Consider the following 20,479-nt stretch of genomic DNA (forward strand, 5'->3'; position numbering starts at 1 on the left):
TGTTTACAACAGCCGTATACATCTAACTGCGTCATCGCTAAGTTTCCTTGGTGGACCACGAGCTCTGTTCCTTGTTTGCACATTATCATGTTCACACAATCGCAGACATTATTTGTAAGGGTGCCCTTTGAAATGGCACATTTTCTCGATGTTTTAGCGAGTACTCCGCGGGTATATGGCTTGTTCTCACATCAGGATAATTTTCCTCGAGTTCACTCATCGCTTTCCCACATGCACTTCTCGTTCTTTGCTGCTAACTTTTTTGCACTCTAATATGGTGTTGTTTTTGTCTTTCTAAACATCGAGTTTATTTTTGACATTCAACGAGATCGCTTGAATTTTGAATTTGATGACGGTTCGAATTTATCCACTTTTACAGTGATCAACATTGCGTTCGAGTAGAGTTACTAGTAATTACAAGCCTGATTTACATTTTTCTTGCGGTGTTTTTTGTCAATGTATTAAATATAAGTGCTTTGGGAAATAACATAATTATATTGCGCGAGTGAAAGAGTTTGGTGAGACTGTCACAACATGTTATTTATTTCCAACGCGCGTGGTCGGCGCCTCTGATTGCGTTTATTTTTGTTTTCAAAATGTATCACTGGCTGCGTTTGTTTTGTTTTCCTCAACAAATTAAGGGAAGAGTAGGAAATCAAACGGGTGGTGCACCGCGGTCATTACCGCGGTGTACCGCAGAACGCCGGGGAGAGCCGCGGACTGCTTATAATTAGGGGTCTCTACCGCTGTACCGGTCTCTACCGCAGTCCTCGGTAATGTGTGAAATACGTACTTAACAGTTTCTTTGTGATTCCTCGAGTCATTGTTTTAAAATCCAATGCTGTAAATGAATACGATATGTGCGCTTGTTTAGTATTTAGTACATGTATTTAGCGTAACACTGGAATAAAGTTTACAATTGAAAAGAGGACGATTTACAAAGTTTCAGCGTATCCAAGCCGTATCCTGGTTCTTGATTGATTTGGCAGTATCATGTTCACCATTTGTGTCACACTCCAGAAAAAATGGCCAGCAAACGAGAAACGGGCGAACTAATCAAAACAGATCAGGCTGTCTGCATTGCACTGACACGATTATTTATTTTCTGTTTCGTTTCACAAATCTTGCCTTGCGCATGTATTCTTGGTTGACAGAATCTTTTTTAAACAAAAGATGTTATTTTTCTGTTACATGTTCTTGTTCCATGGTACTCGTGATTGTGAAAGGCATTTTGAATGAATAATTATTGAGTTTATGATACCGTACGATAACGCTAGCTGGCTTGATTAGAATTTCATTGCGTGTGAACCGCTGAGGTCATTGCCCGTTACTGTGCCAACCGCACGTAGTTCAAAAGCACCTGACGTTGTTTTGTTTTCACTGGAAATGTAAGCGATCGAATACTCAGCGTTCAAAGTACGCTGCCCCGAGTTTGAAATTACAGTAAATTGTAACGCATGGATTTTATTTACATGAAATTTAGTTTATTTCAAAATGATATAGATGTCAAACCATAATTATTATTTGAAATGTTGTTTCTTGACTTGACTTTTCTGGCTTTAATGTTTTGTGTGTGCGTGTTTGTTTACAATATCATTATCAACAACAGTTATTCAGTGGCCCCGTCTCTGAGGCAGTAAGTCGCGGTTTCGACTAAGTCGCGTAGTTCGATGGCTCCGGACGATTGTATTGTGTTTTGTCGTCAGTTTTAAAGTAGAAAAACTAAGTCTGGTATTATCGCGTATTTAATTGCCCGCTCAATCAGTTGGAGGTGACAACTTAACACCTACAGACCGTCAATTACTGAAATAGATAGGCAACGCATTATCACGTCGGCAATGGTGAAATATTCACAACCAGAACGGTAACAATTTTTACGTAGGCAACGCAGAGCCAGTACAAATTTGCGTAATGGGATGTGTATAATAAAAAGGTCAACGCGCGGAGCGCAAATGGTCACCAAGGTAACAACCCACTTGTTCAGCGCGTGACTTGGGGTTAAACTTGGGCCAAGGTTTATTAGATTAGTCAGTTTCGCCAAGAAGTGCGCTATTTTTTTCGCTGATCACCCAGTTATTGTAGTATATATTGTAGCACCAAGTGTGTGACACTCCCTCTTCGACTTCGGCTTGCTTTTCCTACTTAGTGCATGGTCTCGAGGTAGCGTAAACTGCGGCCTCTCATCGAGTGTTTTACACTCGGAATTTATACTTCGCCCGATTATATTGGTATACGCGAAACATTAATCTTTTAAAATAAATCCTGAGACTATACATGATGTAAATTCAAAATAATGTGATAATATTTTACATTATGTGGGGTCTACGATATTCTGGGTTGCTTTGCGATGTTATACCAAGACTCGTGAAAATAAAATAGTGTTCTTCTGCGAACTAATATAGAAGATTTTTCCAATCTTCTGGTACCACTCGATTTTATTATTTGAACTTGGCGGCAAGTAACCTTTAGTTTCCCAGTCTATTGTGTCCATTCATAGTCTTAACAATAGGGTGTAAATTGCCATGCGAGCCTACCGCACACGACCGCGGTAAACCGGGGTCATGGAATCTATGCATAAATTTGCATAAAATGCGGTCGACCGGCGAGCACCCACCACCACCGCGGTAATGACCGCGGTAAACCGCGAGTTTGATTTCCTACTCTTCCCTAACTGTTCCGAGATCTCTTTCATTTTTCGTCCGGCTGCTGCCAATCCAATAATTCGTCACTGCATGTACTCAGACAAGCGATTAATCGTCACAGTCATTATACTAGTAGTTTAAGTCCAATTGATTTGTAGAAATTCAGCTATGCGATAATAGTTGTGTTCACGTTACACGAAGTACGGGCTAAGATTTAAGCTGATTTAGGCTTATCTAGCATATTTGCATTTCGGCTAGACCCAATTGCGTCCACGCACAGGGAGGGCCAGTCGTTAGCACGGGCTAAGGGGTGCCATTAGTCGGTGACCTTTGGTAAGCCGCTATTTACGAACGAAAAATGGATGACACGCGCGAGGTTCTATTTCTGCTGCTGGCATGTTTCGTTCTAATTTTGAAGCGACGTGCACAGGAACGCGAGAGAAGACGGACCCAACTTATTTGGATGCACATAAACAGTATACAACGGGCCTAACAGAATACAGCGTTTTATTAATGCATGTCGTAGACAGCGAACCAAATTTATTTTGTCTACGATTGGAGCTGCTGTACGCTCTACTACAGTGACCCGATTAGTGTGGAAGCGAGCGCGAAGTAATGACTGGTGGAATAGTGTCGTTATACGAACATGGGACAATTTTCACACCCAAAGGTCGCCGCAGAGGGCGCTTAGCCCTGGGCTAAGCGTTCGCGCATACTTTGTTAGCCCATGCTATGGTCTATAGACCGCGTCTTGAATTCGGATCAGATTTAACCCGTACTTAGCATTCCTTAGCCCGTGCTAAGCGTTCACGCACGTTTTCTTAGCACAGGCTAAGGAATTTGACCTCTTAGCCCGTGCTAAGGAGCTGTGCGTGAACGCAACTATTTATATGTGCAGTTTTGTTTTGCGCACCCAGACACGAGCAAAAGTTAACCAATAGATTTTCTGAACTACAGCATTCGTATTACTTATGCAAATTGAGTAAGGGTCATAGTGTGCGTTGCGTTCGCAATTAACAAAGTGTCAAATTATTTTGAGCGCCGTTCGGAATAAATTTAATCAAAATCACACACAGAAACACACACACAACACACAAATACTAGTACTCAATACATATCGCGATTGACCAGTTATATATAGTTGAACTACACACACAAGGACGTAAATATGTAAATACAGGTCACAGTTCGACTTGCGTAGCAAACGTTACAATGTGTCAAGTGATTTGAAGGCGTCTTTGTTCCAACACTGAGAAGCAAAAGGCGTTGTGTTTTGAATCGTCATTAAAACCTAAATTTATTACAAATAAAAACTTAAGTTTATACATACAATGTACGATCATTGTTACTCCAGCGGTCGGTTGGCAAGCGGACGATGTTTCTGAAGCCAGCCATAGCAGGAGCGAGCGAGCGAACAAAAGCGAACGAAAAAAAAGCGGTCGGTTTCCGGTCGGAAAGCAGCGAGCGGTCGGAAATTAAGCAATAAGCGGTCGGCAAAAAAGCGATAAAAGCGGGAGGTTGAGCGGAATGAGTACTGTACCTTAAGGGATACGTGGCAGAGGGATGAAGAGAGAGGTCACAAAGTTTTTTTAGGATTTATGCATGAAAATATAATAATAATTTTTCCTTATCATAGTTTATTTTATTTAGCTACTATATTTGTTATGGTTTGTATTTTATTAATTATTTTATTAACCATACTACGCCCTCTGATGGCATAGTAGTGTAATTAAGTTATTATTATTATATTTTATGTTGGAGAGACGCCAGAATTTTGACATTATATATAAATGTAAAATACTTATTGCCTACAAGGCCTGCAAGTTGAAACGTTTTCTAGCCCTTCTTGAACACTGTTGAAATTAAAACATAATAAATTTAACTCAAAATTAAGGTCAATATTATTTTGGAAAATGACAGACACTGACTTTTAATACAAAATGCAATTTTTATTGACCCAAAGAAAATTTTCGTCTCTATAAAGGTTACATTATTTTGAACAGACTGGCAAGATATGGGGCAGTGATCTCTAAAACTTGCAAGCCCTGCTGCAAAGTTCTAGACGGAGTGCCTGAAAAGAGCAAAAATGTTCAAGTGAACATAGTGAAGAATCTCAATTTATTATTCCACAGTGCTTCATGGCCCATATTGAATATTTCAATATAGTTTGCCCATAAAAAGATACAGGATTGGTCTGAAAAATCTAGGCAAGGTATTTTTTTGTATTTAGCCTTCTAGGAAATGCGGTGCTATACTCATGAAGTCCAATCAACCCCACATACAAACTCAACACAACGGTGCTGCAGACCTGTCTTCTCTAATAATACCCACTGACTGAGAAATCCCAGATAACCAAGATAAAATTCAAAACAGAGTAAATTAATTGGTTTTAGTCTTTGTCAGTTATTTCTATGTTAGTTCTTAAACAGACCAAGACTAAACATTGAAATGTAAACAATATATAAAGCATAACAGCATACACTGTAATGAAGACCACATGACAAGCATAAAGTTTTAAAGGGCACCTAGTTTTAGGACTTAGAAAATAGAAATAATATATTTTTTGAAAGACTCCAAGGCAAACTAATAAGAAATCTAGGCAATTGATGTTTCCATGATCCAATTTCAAGCCCATAGGTTTGCACTATGCATCAGTACTAGTACAGTACACTTGCAATTTGCACATACAAAAAAAGTCAGGAGAGACAACAGTGACATTCAATGTGTCCGGAATTGTCGCCTGGCACACACAAAAAAACCACAAAAAAACAAGCCATGCATGGCACAGTCCCGTTAGTTAAGATATATAATTTAAGATATAAAGTTTTGTTTATAGTAATGTAGCTGGAATATAAACATGTCAGGAATATGATGATTGTTTAACATTTAAATGATTGACATTTGTATCTGATCGTCAAACGAGTATTGAGAGATATTGCTCTGGAACAGCATTAATTAAAACAAAATCAGCCATTATGAATATATGTATAATGAATATATAAAATTTGAACATAGTCAGTCAAAGCATGTCAGAGATATGACTCTAGAAACCCGTTCATTAAAACAAAATGGCCACTAGTCAGCCATTCAGAATCTGATCTAAAAAATAAAACAAGCAGCCTATCGGCTGAGATAGCTCCGCTGTTAGAAATGCACATTTCAATTAAAGAACTGAAGACATCATCAGAAAATGAACAATATGTATAGTATCAAAGCAATCGGACTTACAGTTTTTAACAAGAAGTCGAAAATATCACTTTTTACCAAATATGACAAAAATATTCACCAAAATTATAGAATCCAAGATATCATCACGAAATGAACAAATCTGAGAAAGGTCTACATGTAGTATCTAAATATGTAATATCAAAGCAATTGAACTATTGGTTTTTAACAAGAAGTTGAAAATATCACTTTTTACCAAAAATTACAAAAATATTCACGAAAATTAGAGAATTGAAGACATCATCACAAAATGAACAAATCTGAGAGAGGTCCACATGTAGTACCTATATATGTAGTATCAAAGCAATTGGACTTGCGGTTTTTAACAAGAAGTCGAAAATATCACTTTTTACCAAAAATGATAAAAATATTCACCAAAATTAGAGAATTAAAGATATCATTACAAAATGAACAATTCTGAGAGAGGTCCACATGTAGTACCTATATATGTAATATCAAAGCAATTGCACTTGCTGTTTTTAACAAGAAGTCGAAAATATCATTTTTCACCAAAAATGACAAAAATATTCACCAAAATTAAAGAATCTAAGATATCATCACAAAATGAACAAATCTGAGAGAGGTCCACATGTAGTATCTATATATGTAATATCAAAGCAATTGAACTATTGGTTTTTAACAAGAAGTCGAAAATATCACTTTTTACCAAAAATGACAAAAATATTCACCAAAATTAGAGAATTAAAGATATCATTACAAAATGAACAAATCTGAGAGAGGTTCACATGTAGTACCTATATATGTAATATCAAAGCAATTGCACTTGCGGTTTTTAACAAGAAGTCGAAAATATCACTTTTTACCAAAAATGACAAAAATATTCACCAAAATTAGAGAATTAAAGATATCATTACAAAATGAACAAATCTGAGAGAGGTCCACATGTAGTACCTATATATGTAATATCAAAGCAATTGCACTTGCGGTTTTTAACAAGAAGTCGAAAATATCACTTTTTACCAACAAGCAGCCTATCGGCTGAGATAGCTCCGCTGTTAGCAATGCACATTTCAATTAAAGAACTGAAGACATCATTAGAAAATGAACAATATGAATAGTGTCAAAGCAATCGGACTTGCGGTTTTTAACAAGAAGTCGAAAATATCACTTTTTACCAAAAATGACAAAAATATTCACCAAAATTAGAGAATTAAAGATATCATTACAAAATGAACAAATCTGAGAGAGGTCCACATGTAGTACCTATATATGTAATATCAAAGCAATTGCACTTGCGGTTTTTAACAAGAAGTCGAAAATATCACTTTTTACCAACAAGCAGCCTATCGGCTGAGATAGCTCCGCTGTTAGCAATGCACATTTCAATTAAAGAACTGAAGACATCATTAGAAAATGAACAATATGAATAGTGTCAAAGCAATCGGACTTACAGTTTTTAACAAGAAGTCGAAAATATCACTTTTTACCAAAAATTACAAAAATATTCACCAAAATAAATTAATTAGAGAATTGAAGATATCATCACAAAATGAACAAATCTGAGAGAGGTCCACATGTAGTACCTATATATGTAATATCAAAGCAATCGGACTTACAGTTTTCAACAAGAAGTCGAAAATATAACTTTTTACCAAAAATGACAAAAATATTCACCAAAATTAGAGAATTGAAGATATCAACATGAAATGAACAAACCTAAGAGAGGTCTACCCAAGGTACATATACACCAAGTATCAAAGCATTCAGGCTTGTAGTTTTCAAGTCGAAAAAGTAAAACATTGACACGGACGACGACGGAAAATCACTCATATGATAGGCTCCGCTCGACAAAGTCGACAGGAGAGCTAAAAAGGCATGTGCTATTATATTTGGTGTACGAAAATCCCACAGTATTGTCACAGATCATAAACCATTATTGGGTCTTTTTAGTGAACTGAAAGCTATGCAAACTTGTTTGCCCAATAGACTAGATGGTCGTCAATATTAACAAGTCATTGTCAATGACACGTCCCAGTTCCGTTCATATTTGAGTGACATATACATTCAAAGCAGATCATGACCGAAATGCACCTGCATATGTACAACACATTGTGCTAAATCTGAACAAAATCCATCCATGCATGACTGAGATCCGGTTCTGGAATTGTGAAAATACGTGATTTTGATGCATTTTCGGCCTTAAAATGGCCATCATTCCGCTATTGTTAAGCAGATCATGAAACAAATGCACATATCTATTTGTGACATGATGTACCATGTGTGTGTGAAGTTTGAACTTGATCAATCCAGACATGTCTTGGATACGGATCCAGAACTGAATTCTTTAACAAAATGGCCGCCAGTCGGCCTTAAAATGGCCATCATTCCGCTATTGTTAAGCAGATCATGAAACAAATGCACATATCTATTTGTGACATGATGTACCATGTGTGTGTGAAGTTTGAACTTGATCAATCCAGACATGTCTTGGATACGGATCCAGAACTGAATTCTTTAACAAAATGGCCGCCAGTCGGCCATTTCGAACTTGATCCGAAAAAAAAAAGACGTGCATCAAGGTCCTATTATGTTTAATGTATGTACCAAATTTGAACAAAATCCATCCATGCATAACTGAGATCCGGGTCCGGAATGGTGAAAATGTGCGATTTCAATGCATTTTCGGCCTTAAAGCGGCCCCCATTTGGCTATCGTTAATGAAATCATGAAACAAATGCACATACATATTTGTGACATGATGTACCTTGTGTGTGTGAAGTTTGAACTTGATCAATCCAGACATGTCTCGAATACGGATCCAGAACTGAATTCTTTAAAACAAAATGGCCGTCAGTCGGCTATTTCGAACTTGATCCGAAAAAAAAAATGACGTGCATCAAGGTCTTATTATGTTTAATGTATGTACCAAATTTGAATGAAATCCGTCCATGCATAACTGAGATCCGGGTCCGGAATGGTGAAAATGTGCGATTTCAATGCATTTTCGGCCTTAAAGCGGCCCCCATTTGGCTATCGTTAATGAGATCATGAAACAAATGCACATACATATTTGTGACATGATGTACCTTGTGTCTGTGAAGTTTGAACTCGATCAATCCAAGCATGTCTCAGATACGGATCCAGAACTGAATTCTTTAAAACAAAATGGCTGCCAGACGGCCATTTCGAACCCGATCCAAAAAAAAAAATGACGTGCATCAAGGTCCTATTATGTTTAATGTATGTACCAAATTTGAACAAAATCCGTCCATGCATAACTGAGATCCGGGTCCGGAATGGTGAAAATGTGCGATTTTGATGCATTTTCGGCCTTAAAATGGCCGCTATTCGACTATCGTTAATCGGATCATGAAAAAAATGCATGTGCATATGTCCCATATAATGTGTGATGTATGAGTGAAGTTTGAACTTAATCGGTCCATGCATGTTCGAGATACAGGTGATCACGGACGCACGGACGGACGGACGCACACAGGGCAAAACATAAGTCCCCGTTTTCGGACTGCGTCCGAACGGGGACTAAATATTCACCAAAATTAGAGAATTAAAGATATCATTACAAAATGAACAAATCTGAGAGCGATCCACATGTAGTACCTATATATGTAATATCAAAGCAATTGGACTTGCGGTTTTTAACAAGAAGTTGAAAATATCACTTTTTACCAAAAATGACAACAAGCAGCCTGTCGGCTGAGATAGCTCCGCTGTTAGCAATGCACATTTCAATTAAAGAACAGAAGACATCATTAGAAAATGAACAATATGTATAGTATCGGACTTGCAGTTTTTAACAAGAAGTCGAAAATATCACTTTCTACCAAAAATGACAAAAATATTCACCAAAATTAGAGAATTGAAGATATCATCACGAAATGAACAAATCTGAGAAAGGTCTATATGTAGTATCTATATATGTAATATCAAAGCAATTGAACTATTGGTTTTTAACAAGAAGTCGAAAATATCACTTTTTACCAAATATTACAAAAATATTCACCAAAATTAGAGAATTGAAGATATCATCACAAAATGAACAAATCTGAGAGAGGTCCACATGTAGTACCTATATATATAATATCAAAGCAATCGGACTTACAGTTTTTAACAAGAAGTCGAAAATATCACTTTTTACCAAAAATGACAAAAATACTCACCAAAATTAGAGAATTGAAGATATCATCACGAAATGAACAAATCTGAGAAAGGTCTACATGTAGTATCTATATATGTAATATCAATGCAATTGAACTCTTGGTTTTTAACAAGAAGTCGAAAATATCACTTTTTACCAAAAATTACAAAAATATTCACCAAAATTAGAGAATTGAAGATATCATCAAGAAATGAACAAATCTGAGAGAGGTCCACATGTAGTACCTATATATGTAGTATCAAAGCAATTGGACTTGCGATTTTTAACAAGAAGTCGAAAATATCACTTTTTACCAAAAATGACAAAAATATTCACCAAAATTAGAGAATTAAAGATATCATTACAAAATGAACAAATCTGAGAGAGGTCCACATGTAGTACCTATATATGTAATATCAAAGCAATTGCACTTGCGGTTTTTAACAAGAAGTCGAAAATATCACTTTCTAACAAAAATGACAAAAATATTCACCAAAATTAGAGAATTGAAGATATCAACATGAAATGAACAAACCTAAGAGAGGTCTACCCAAGGTACATATACACCAAGTATCAAAGCATTCAGGCTTGTAGTTTTCAAGAAGAAGTCGAAAAAGTAACACATTGACACGGACGCCGACGCCGACGGACGCCGACGGACAATCACTCATATGATAAGCTCCGCTCGACAAAGTCGACAGCGGAGGTAAAAAGAGATACTGTAACAAAATATCAGTGTGTCGTCTCGTATTATGTTTTTCAGTGTTATTTATTGTAGTTTATTTAAAATATATTATTGTATTGTATGTATAGTTTAATTGTAGATAATTTCAAAAAAATAGTACAGCAATTAGCAATAAAGCATAATTCTATTACCATGTTTGTTTACATTTACGGGAGCGTGACATAAAACTGTCGTCTCCACGGCAACAAAACAGCAGGTGGCCTGGTTGCGTCAGATTTCTTGAACGCGCTTGTAGTTTGTTTTAAAATTGGGTCAAGTCTCAGACTAGTACTACACCTTTACTCTAATCTCGGGAAAACGATATATTTATTCAGTTACCGGTGATACACACTTCGAACCCAGTTTTAAAACGTTGAAAAATTATTCAAACAAATCGACCACTTCGGAAACATATTTTCTATATTTATTCAGTCAATTGGCCCACCCCCAAAAATATTTATTTTTACATGGCCGAATTGATTGAGTTTTTACGGTACACACAGAACATACTGAAACAGTTATATGTTAAAATAAAGAGAACTGATTTATACTAAACAATTAGACAGTCATGCAACTACACAAATCTCGGCAAAACTTTTTGCATCGGTGGCAAGTTACATCAATTTAAGAGGGCACACTTCACCCACCCCATCTATACATTGACATATCCAGCAGATATCAGTATGACATTGATCACCCATTTATGCTCTATTTATTAAGTTGAATGCTTGCAGTCGACTTTAAAATATAATTTTTTTTTTAAACTTTTGGTTACAAGACTTGACTGGAGGTAAAAAAACAAAGTTCTCGCTTGGAATTAATTTTCGCTATTTATACTGAAGGAATGATCCAGTGAAAATAAAATCCAGCGAATAGACCTATTTTTCTTATATTTTACATTCAACTCATCAAAAATCAGTGAAAATAAATTCCATACAAAACACCCAATGCCTTTTCAGCCAAAATTAATTCCAGTTAAAATAAAGTAGTTTAATTGAAGTTTAAGACACTACCCGGTATATACTACAGCAGGAAATGTTCTACAGATAGTAAATAAATTAATAGTGGAATTCCCAACATATTTGAGAGATGGCACACAATGAGCTGGAGGTCATTTTTAAGGCTGCCATAGGTTGTTTGTAAATCCAATAACAACTATGTCCAGATATATCAAATGTAACTCTATATCACAGCACTGTGAGTTTTCATAGCTAAATAAAACACCACCATCAACAAAGAGGCCCTAGTGAGGTAGTGTATGTACCATCTTCTCAGTTAGACACACCCCATGGTGAAAACATCTGTTTTATTCATCATACTGGAAGAAATACTCAGTAGCAGTTCAGCAACCAGTTTAGATGTTGCTTACCCAAATCAGAGAAAAAAGTTATAAGCTCCATAAATTAAGAAAATGTGTAGTCCCATATGATCAACTAGTATTTTTTGGGAACTTTGAAAATAAATTTGTATTTGACCGTTATCTTGATAATCAATAATAAATAATTAAAATTATCATTGACATATTCTCATTACGCGTTAATTATTCACAATGTTTTAATTTTCCTATTTTTGTTGATACATGTAAGTAAAATCTGTTAAATGAAATCCATATGAACATGTAAAATAACAATATAACTCAGTGAACATCAGTAAATATGCTTGAAATGCTAAAATAGTGAAATTAAATGCCAGTAAAAATAAATGGTTTTACAGTACCAATTCTATAAATAACTAAAAGTTGACACCCATAACTTTTTTTGTTTTTGTGACCAATTTGAAATTAAATCTAAATCAAAGAAAGCTTAGAAAGAACTCCCATGTGCTGAGAGTATTGGAGACACATTAAATATAATTCGAAATTACTTAGCTGAAAACTAATTATGCAAATCAGAAAATTAATATGACCAGATTTGAGTGTAAAACTAATGAGGTCTGCGCAATGTAACAGAAAATCTATGTCTCCAAGTTTAATTGAAATGTGATTAGAACCAACAAATTATGAATTATTATGCTTATTAGGGAATTAATATGAACAGATTTTTACCCCAAACTAATTAGGTTTGTACATTGTCCTAGAGCATCTTTGTACTAAGTTTCATTGAAATGGAATAATTAGCACCGTGAAAACTCCAAAATTTCGACCCCTCTAAAAATTTGACCGCCTATTTATTTGCCGGGTTTCGGTGTTTTATTTACCTCCAAATTTTCGACTCCACTAAAAATTGCCGACTCATTCTTATTCGAAAATTGCGACCAGTTTTAGTTTTCCCCCAAACGAAAAAAAAAACGATGTGAGCGTTCAAACGGGACCTTCCTCAAAGGCATGAATCCGGGTTTCTGATTGACTGAGAGATTTTTATTTTATTGGTAACGAAAATATATTCTAAATAAACGAAGTTTCAAATAAAAACGAACACAAAAATCTCGGCATGCTGCGTTTCTGAATTGTTGATTATTACTGTACTCAGTAGTGATTATAATAATGTACACAAAATAAATTTGTTGAATGGTTATGAAATACAAATAAAAGTCAACTTAGTTTCATCGTAAGCGAATGATTCCGGTCTCGTATAAACGTTTGATGCTGTAGGATATCCGCCATGTTCTCTTAGGTCAAATAGGTCAAATCGCTAATTAACCAATAAAAAAGCTGGATGATGCGAAAACGGCATGATTTTTTTTAAATAAAAAAATTAGTTGTTTTTAAAAAATAAACTGGTCATCTGAAGAATAATTTAACATTGTTCACAGTGATAACAGCTCATTCTCGAAAGGAAGCTTACCCGCTCACGCTAGTCACGATAAAAATCATACACGTGTACTCTTGAATAGACAGACGTCAATGACTACGGTAAAACTTAGACTCTATTTTAGCCGGCAGGATTGATTGAAATGTCCGAAAAATGACGCCAAAATACACCTTAAAAGTCCCATTTTATTTTCTTAAATCCCATTATATTTTTTAATCCAAGGGCGAATTTACGGCAGAATTTGGTCCCTCAAATCACCGGTACGGTGCTCAAATAAGGGACACGTGAGCTTTGATTCTAACCGGATACATTGCACTGGGTCGGGGAGATCGTTTGCTAAACTTCCATGTATCTTTTGTCCAATGGGTACCTGTACTTCGAACATTCGCAAGTTTTCCTAGGTAGTGCGAGACAGCTTTGTCTTTTGACCTATTAGTTTTGTGCTGACCTCTTCTCCGCGTCTTGATGTTTTGTTTTGCTTGTCATAATACTCACTGATTGATGACTTTGTTTAGATTTTGAGTTACAACTCGGCCACGACCTTTGCTTTTACCGTGAAACATGAGGAAGTTTACGTCAATTGACGGACATTGCATTTTTTAAAAACTAATGAAGCACACTGTCTATCATCCCCATTTTTTTTTGCTGATTTCTATTCTGAAAAATTCGACCGTCCGAAAATGCACCTTAATTTTGACTCTAAAAACACGTCACATTTCTAACACAAATTATTTAAAACCAGTCGAAATTTTGGAGTTTTTACGGTACTTTAGATATCAGTGTGAAAGATTAAAATTGGTTAATTATGCAAATTAGGTAATTAATATGTACAGATTTTAACCCACAATTATTCAGGTCTGTCTATTGTCCTACAGCATCCATGTACATTCATTGATATGTGATGTATAGTACCTGAGATATCAGTGTGAAAGTTGGTTAATTATGCAAATTAGGTGATTATTATGCACAAATAAATACCGGAAACTAATTGGGTCTGCATAATTCTAGATTCATTGAAATATGATGATTAGTACTTTAGATATCAGTAGAAAAGCTGAAAATTAATTATGCAAATTAGGTAATTAATATGCACAATTATTTACCCTAAAACTAATCAGGTCTCTGCATAGTCCTAAAGGATCTATGTACCAAGTTTCATTGAAATGCGATGATTAGTACTTGAGATACCCGTGGAAAAGCTGAAAATTAACTAATTATGCAAATTAGGTGATTAATATGCACAAATATTTATCGAAAACAATCAATCTCTGCATAGTCCTTGAGTATGTAAGTACCAAGTTTCATTGAAATGTAATGCTAACTACTTATATCAAATGCTGAAAATTAATTAATTATGCAAATTAGGTAATTAATATGTACTGATATTACCATAAAAACTATCAGGTCTGTGCAGTGTCGTATGACATCTATGTACCAAGTTTCATTGAAATGTGATGATTAGTACTTGAGATATCAGTGGAAAAACCGAAAATTGACTAATCATTATGCAAATTAGGTAATTAGTATCCACGGATTATTACCAAAAACTAATCAAAACCTAGCATTAGTTCAGAGCATCTATGTACCAAGTTTCATCAAAATCCAATGAGTGGTTGTTTAGATATCAGTGGAACAGTCATGGAACCACTAAAAAATAGCTAATTATCATGCAAATTAGGTAATTAATATGCACGGATTTTTACCAAAAATTAATCAAATCTGCGCATATGTTCAGAGCATCTATGTACCAAGTTTCATCAAAATCCAATGAGTGGTTCTTTAGATATCAGTGGAACAGTCATAGAACAGCTAAAAATTAGTTAATTATCATGCAAATTAGGTAATTAACGAGCATGGATTTTTACCAAAACCTAATCAAATCTGCGCATTGGCCCAGAGCATCTATGCACCAAGTTTCATCAAAAACCGATGTATGGTTCTTGAGATAGCAGTGGAACAGTCGGACACACATACACACATACACACACACATACACACACATACTTGTATTGCTATATGTTCCGAGGACTCCATTGGATTAACTTTTAATATAGTTGAATTAACTTTTAATATAGTTGCGATATGAACTCGATTAAAACGCGTTCCTATATAGGGTTGCGTTTTAATTGGAGTTTAATTAAACTCAATTACAATGCAATACAATGGAGAATTGCACTTTAATTAAGTTTAATTAAACAAGAGTTGAATATCCCGTGACTGAACATAGAAATGTTTGCGAAGCTTAGGTTTAGTATCGGGGTAAGGTATGGTATAATTATATTAATATTAATATAACGTGAACCATACCTTCCCCCGATACTAAACCTAAGCTACGCAAAACGTATTAATAATCGAATTAACTATTAATATAAATTATGTTTTCCGAGGACTATGAAAAAGGTCCTCGGAAGGTGTGTATGTCCTCGGAAGTAGCTATATATCTGTATTTTTGTCCTCGCAACATATAGCAATCCAAGTACACATACACACATACACACATACACACATACACACATACAGACACACTAACTGCAAAGACTCCCATTTTGTGCTTCGCACATGGGAGTCAAAAATGTATGTCATGTATAAAACACAGGGTACAAACAAGTTTAAACATAAAACGCAAACCAGTTGAGTTGTTTTGTGTGGTATTGTGCATTTTGGATCACTTTGTGAAACTAAACAGTACGCATATGAACTGTTAGCTAACAGTAAAATTCATGATTTTTTAAATAGATTCACTGATTTATTAAATGCAAGCTCACAGGATATTAACCTTGTACAACAGGCAGAGAAAAATAAATAAATAAAACGAGTAATTAAGAATTAATTACTTACCTCTGTGTATAAGAAATATGAAGGTAAGGAATGAAGAAAACCGGAATGCATGAGAACCATTATCAAACCATCTAAACATGTCTGAAAAGTAAGAGACAAACATTTTTAAAGTTGTATTGCCGGCAAAACTGAGTTGAGAGCACTTTCAGTGTTCCCGCCAGACATGAGACATGAAACAATGTTTTTTCCCTGGTTTTCTACTCTCTGATGAAACTTATATATTGCACTGTTTATCGGCTTGGTTGTTTATTGTCTTCACTACAATAAATGCTGCCATGCATTGCAGTTTGAATTCTGCCAACAAAACAACTTTGATAAATTTGATAATTTGTTCCTCTTTCACCACTTGGTTTGATGATTTAATAGTGTTTTTTAAGATTGTTTTTATAGTTACTGTGTCGCTCCTTTCGTAAATTCAAACCCTACATCTATCTATGTCTCCTGCCGAAATTTCAGACGTGTCAGATCTTGAACAATCAGGCAATTTCCTAGATTGCAAATGATTTTACCTTGATACATTTGTTTTCAGAACATAAAGTATTAGTAAAAAATAACAGTACAGAGATTCACAGTTCAAAACAAAATTCTGTATTATTTTAGATAGACCAGATAAAAGTGTGATTGGCAAAATTAAAAAATCATATTTATAGCTCAACCTCAATGATCTCATAACATTGTATAACTACTGTAAAATACTTTTGCTGAAGGGCTGACTCAGCAAAAATAAAATCCAGCGAATAACCCTTTTTACCTATATTTTACATTCAACTTCAAATCTAATCAGTGAAAATAAATTCCATACAAAACACCCAAAAAGTCTTTTCATTGAATATTAATTCCAGCTAAAATAAAGTATTTTACAGTATTTCAAGTAGGGAAGCCCTCCAAGAATGGAATTTGACCTTGTTAACTTAACTTGGATGGTTTATCTTACCACTGTTTGAAAAACAAGAGGATTATAGTAAATCAAAAACCATTATGACATCATGAATACTGATGACCATTCTGTTATTTTTATTTAAAGAGGAAGCTGTTAATCCTTGGGACTGTACCAGGTATCATGATTTATAGATAATTATAGATATAATCCTAATATTTATTTATTTATTTCATAGAATTAACATTTAATTCAGTAACTTTTCGGCATGATATTTTTTTCGGCTATACTGTTAAAATACTTTATTTTCGCTTGGAATTAATTTTCGTTATTTTCGCTGAAAGAATGATTCAGTGAAAATAAAATCTAGCAAATGTACCTTTTTTCCTATATTTTACATTCAACTCATAAAAAATTAGTGAAAATAAATTCCATACAAAACACCCAAAAAGTCGTTCCAGCGATAATTAATTTCAGCTAAAATAAAGTATTTTACAGTACTGTGAAATGTTATATTTTCGCTTGAAATTAATTTTCGCTATTTACGCTGAAGGAGTGATTCAGTGAAAATAAATTGCAGTGAATATACCTTTTTTCCTATATTTTACATTCAACTCATCAAAAATCTGTGAAAATAAATTCCATACAAAACACACAAAAAGTCTTTTCAGCGAAAATTAATTCCAGCCAAAATAAAGTATTTTACAGTATTCAATGGAATTGTTGTCCCATGATGCATTGCACATACATTGAATATTCAATGTTAAATAGAAAGCGAAAAGTAGTAAAAAATTTAAAGTTTTCACAAAGACCATTAACATTATGATAACCAAAGTCAACTTTTGGCATTTTGCACAAAATAAAACCCTTATAATCAAGACCTATGAAATAATGTTTATTCAGTTCAAAATCATCAAAATATTGAGGATTTTATCATTAAAACATATAACTCCAGTATCGAAAATAAACACTCGTTTTTTGCATAGTTTTTGATTACAATAATCTATAGTCATTTCTTGTGTCTGATTTGCATTCCTTATTACCGCAAGTATTAACTAAAAGTTTTTTTTGTGTTTTTTTTTTAAATTTTTTTTGTGCCAGGCGACAGTTCCGGACATTAAGTGTCACTGTTGTCTCTCCTGACTTTTTTTATGTGCAAATTGCAAGTGCTAGTGATGACACATAGTGCATTTTGCCACAGAAGTCATATTCATGTTTGGGACTACATGACAGGGCTGTGTGGCCATCTCTCTGTCAAATGGCAATTTGTAATGCGCTATCCTGGCGTCAACCAGGCCCGGTCGAACACAGGCACCTGCAGACCTTAACCAAGGTTCCCCAAAGTCGCATTCGTTAGTAAATGAATCTCGGCCAGTGGAATTGGCCTTCCCATTGAGTCTGTGGCACATTCACCCAGGGTAGGGGTCGACCATTTTGATGTTCAGCCTAAGGTAGGATTTGAACTTGGGTCTACCGATCATGAGTCTGGTGCGACAACCACTATGCTACCAGTGACCGGTAAACTAAAAGTTTACCAACGATAAAGGATAAAATATTTGTTCATTACTGTCTTTACTTGAGAAGCATATTATGAATATTATCGTTTACTTAAATAATTTACAATAACAGATGAAATAATGACCTCATTGTTCATCTTCCAGGTCATTTATTCTACTGGTTGAGGAGCACCGTCACCTAAAATTCAGGCAAGTACCTAATGGTAAATCAAATGGTTTATTTTATGCAAATAGTTTTTGATGAAAATAAAATGCAATTTTTTGTCAACATTTTTTTTGGAAGAGCAGACTAGAATTAAAACAAAAATGTGGACAGTGTCTGGGGCTCCATTTGATGATCTGACAGTTAAAACTAATTTACATATCTCAAATAGAAACACTTGCATTAATTATATTAATTATATTATTATACTATAGCAATGCGCTTACCAAAATGTCAGAGGTGTATCTGGTCAAAATAAGTCATATTTTTAATAATCTTGCATATAATACATGCAACTAACGGTTTACATGCACTTTTAAATAGATGCACATTTACTTTGAATATAGCAAATATGGTAGAGGGAAAAAATGTCCAAATGTGCAACAAGCAAAAGAACATGGGATAATTTGTGTGTATGTTCGATGTTCATATCTATACAATTTTACTGGAAGCCTGAACTGTTTTTTTTTCTGACAGTGACACAGTCACTTTTTCAAGTGTCAAGGTTTGAGGGATCAATAAAACATGTGACGAATGTTTATAACAACCAGTCTAAAAGGTTGCATTGTTGAAGTAAAAGATTCTACAGCTGTATAAAACTAGGTTTACTTTCCGAATTTACTGATAACGAACTTGTAAGCAAGCAGGGATTAGCCGCACTCAAGAATCAGCTGTTCGTCTGAGGCCTCTTTTCATTCACCCCGGCGCCCCCCTGCGCGGCCTTCAAAGACGACTAAACAGAACGTAAATTACGATCTTGATGACAGAAATAATACTGTTTTGATTGCCCAACCCAATGGAAAAATCCAAAATTCGCAATTGGAGAATGTGAACTAGGTTGCAAGCGCACAATATGGGAATATGAGCAAAGTGCGAGTATGAACAAAACGAAAAAGCGTTGAAGATGACCCAAAACTGTCAGCGGCTCCAGACTGGTCAAACTAAAGAAGACTTTCGTCTAGCTTTCAGTAAACTTATAAAATCGCATTTCTACCTCACTTGAGTAATAATTAACGTCGTGGTTAAAATCCTTGAAACACTTCGTCAAAATAACGAAGACTCAAATATTATCGACAGAAATTTTAAACTCGGGAAGATACAACAAGTTTTGGCGCAGGATCAAATCCATCCATTGGAGGTATTATGCGGAAAAAAAATACGTATATAATCATCCCAAACTCACCTATTTTTCGATTTCGTGGTTCTAGGAATAATAAGGCATCGATCAGCAAACTTTGTAAAACGTTCCCGGTTTAAATTCAGTGATAAAAACCCAAAATCAAATCCGTGCTAATTCATCCATCATAAGCAACACCAAAACGACGTTCGAAAAACAATCCCAGCATGCAGTTTTTTCTACCCCCACATAAACTTTTATCAAAGCGAAGTGCGCCCTCACAATCTTTCGCAAAAGTCAAGTTTAATAGAGGAATAGGGAAATCCAGGTACATTTCTCGCCGGTTTTTTACATTTTTGACGACGAAGCCGAAATGATTCTTAAAAATACAGTCTCACACGTTTCAATGTTTTCGCGAACATCAAAACATGTATTCAAAACAATAATATTGTTTTCAATATTTTGATTCA

At 35.0% G+C, this 20,479-nt stretch overlaps 1 protein-coding gene across 1 annotated transcript in view; it reads right to left on the reverse strand.

The window, feature by feature from the left end:
* Positions 1 to 20,230, reverse strand: part of LOC102807574 (nephrin-like) — a 50,886-nt gene extending 30,656 nt beyond the window's left edge. Inside the window, exons 1-2 of the mRNA XM_085498778.1 lie at positions 20,076 to 20,230; positions 16,297 to 16,377 (exon numbers count right to left, since the gene is read on the reverse strand). Coding sequence (XP_085354904.1) covers positions 16,297 to 16,375 — 79 coding nt within the window. The 5' untranslated portion in view covers positions 16,376 to 16,377; positions 20,076 to 20,230. The remainder of the gene's footprint in view (positions 1 to 16,296; positions 16,378 to 20,075) is intronic.
* Between the last annotated feature and the right edge of the window lie 249 nt (positions 20,231 to 20,479).

This window comes from Saccoglossus kowalevskii, chromosome 5 (assembly GCF_978046115.1).
Source record: "Saccoglossus kowalevskii chromosome 5, keSacKowa6.1, whole genome shotgun sequence".
In the NCBI taxonomy this organism is placed as follows: Eukaryota; Metazoa; Hemichordata; class Enteropneusta; family Harrimaniidae; genus Saccoglossus; species Saccoglossus kowalevskii.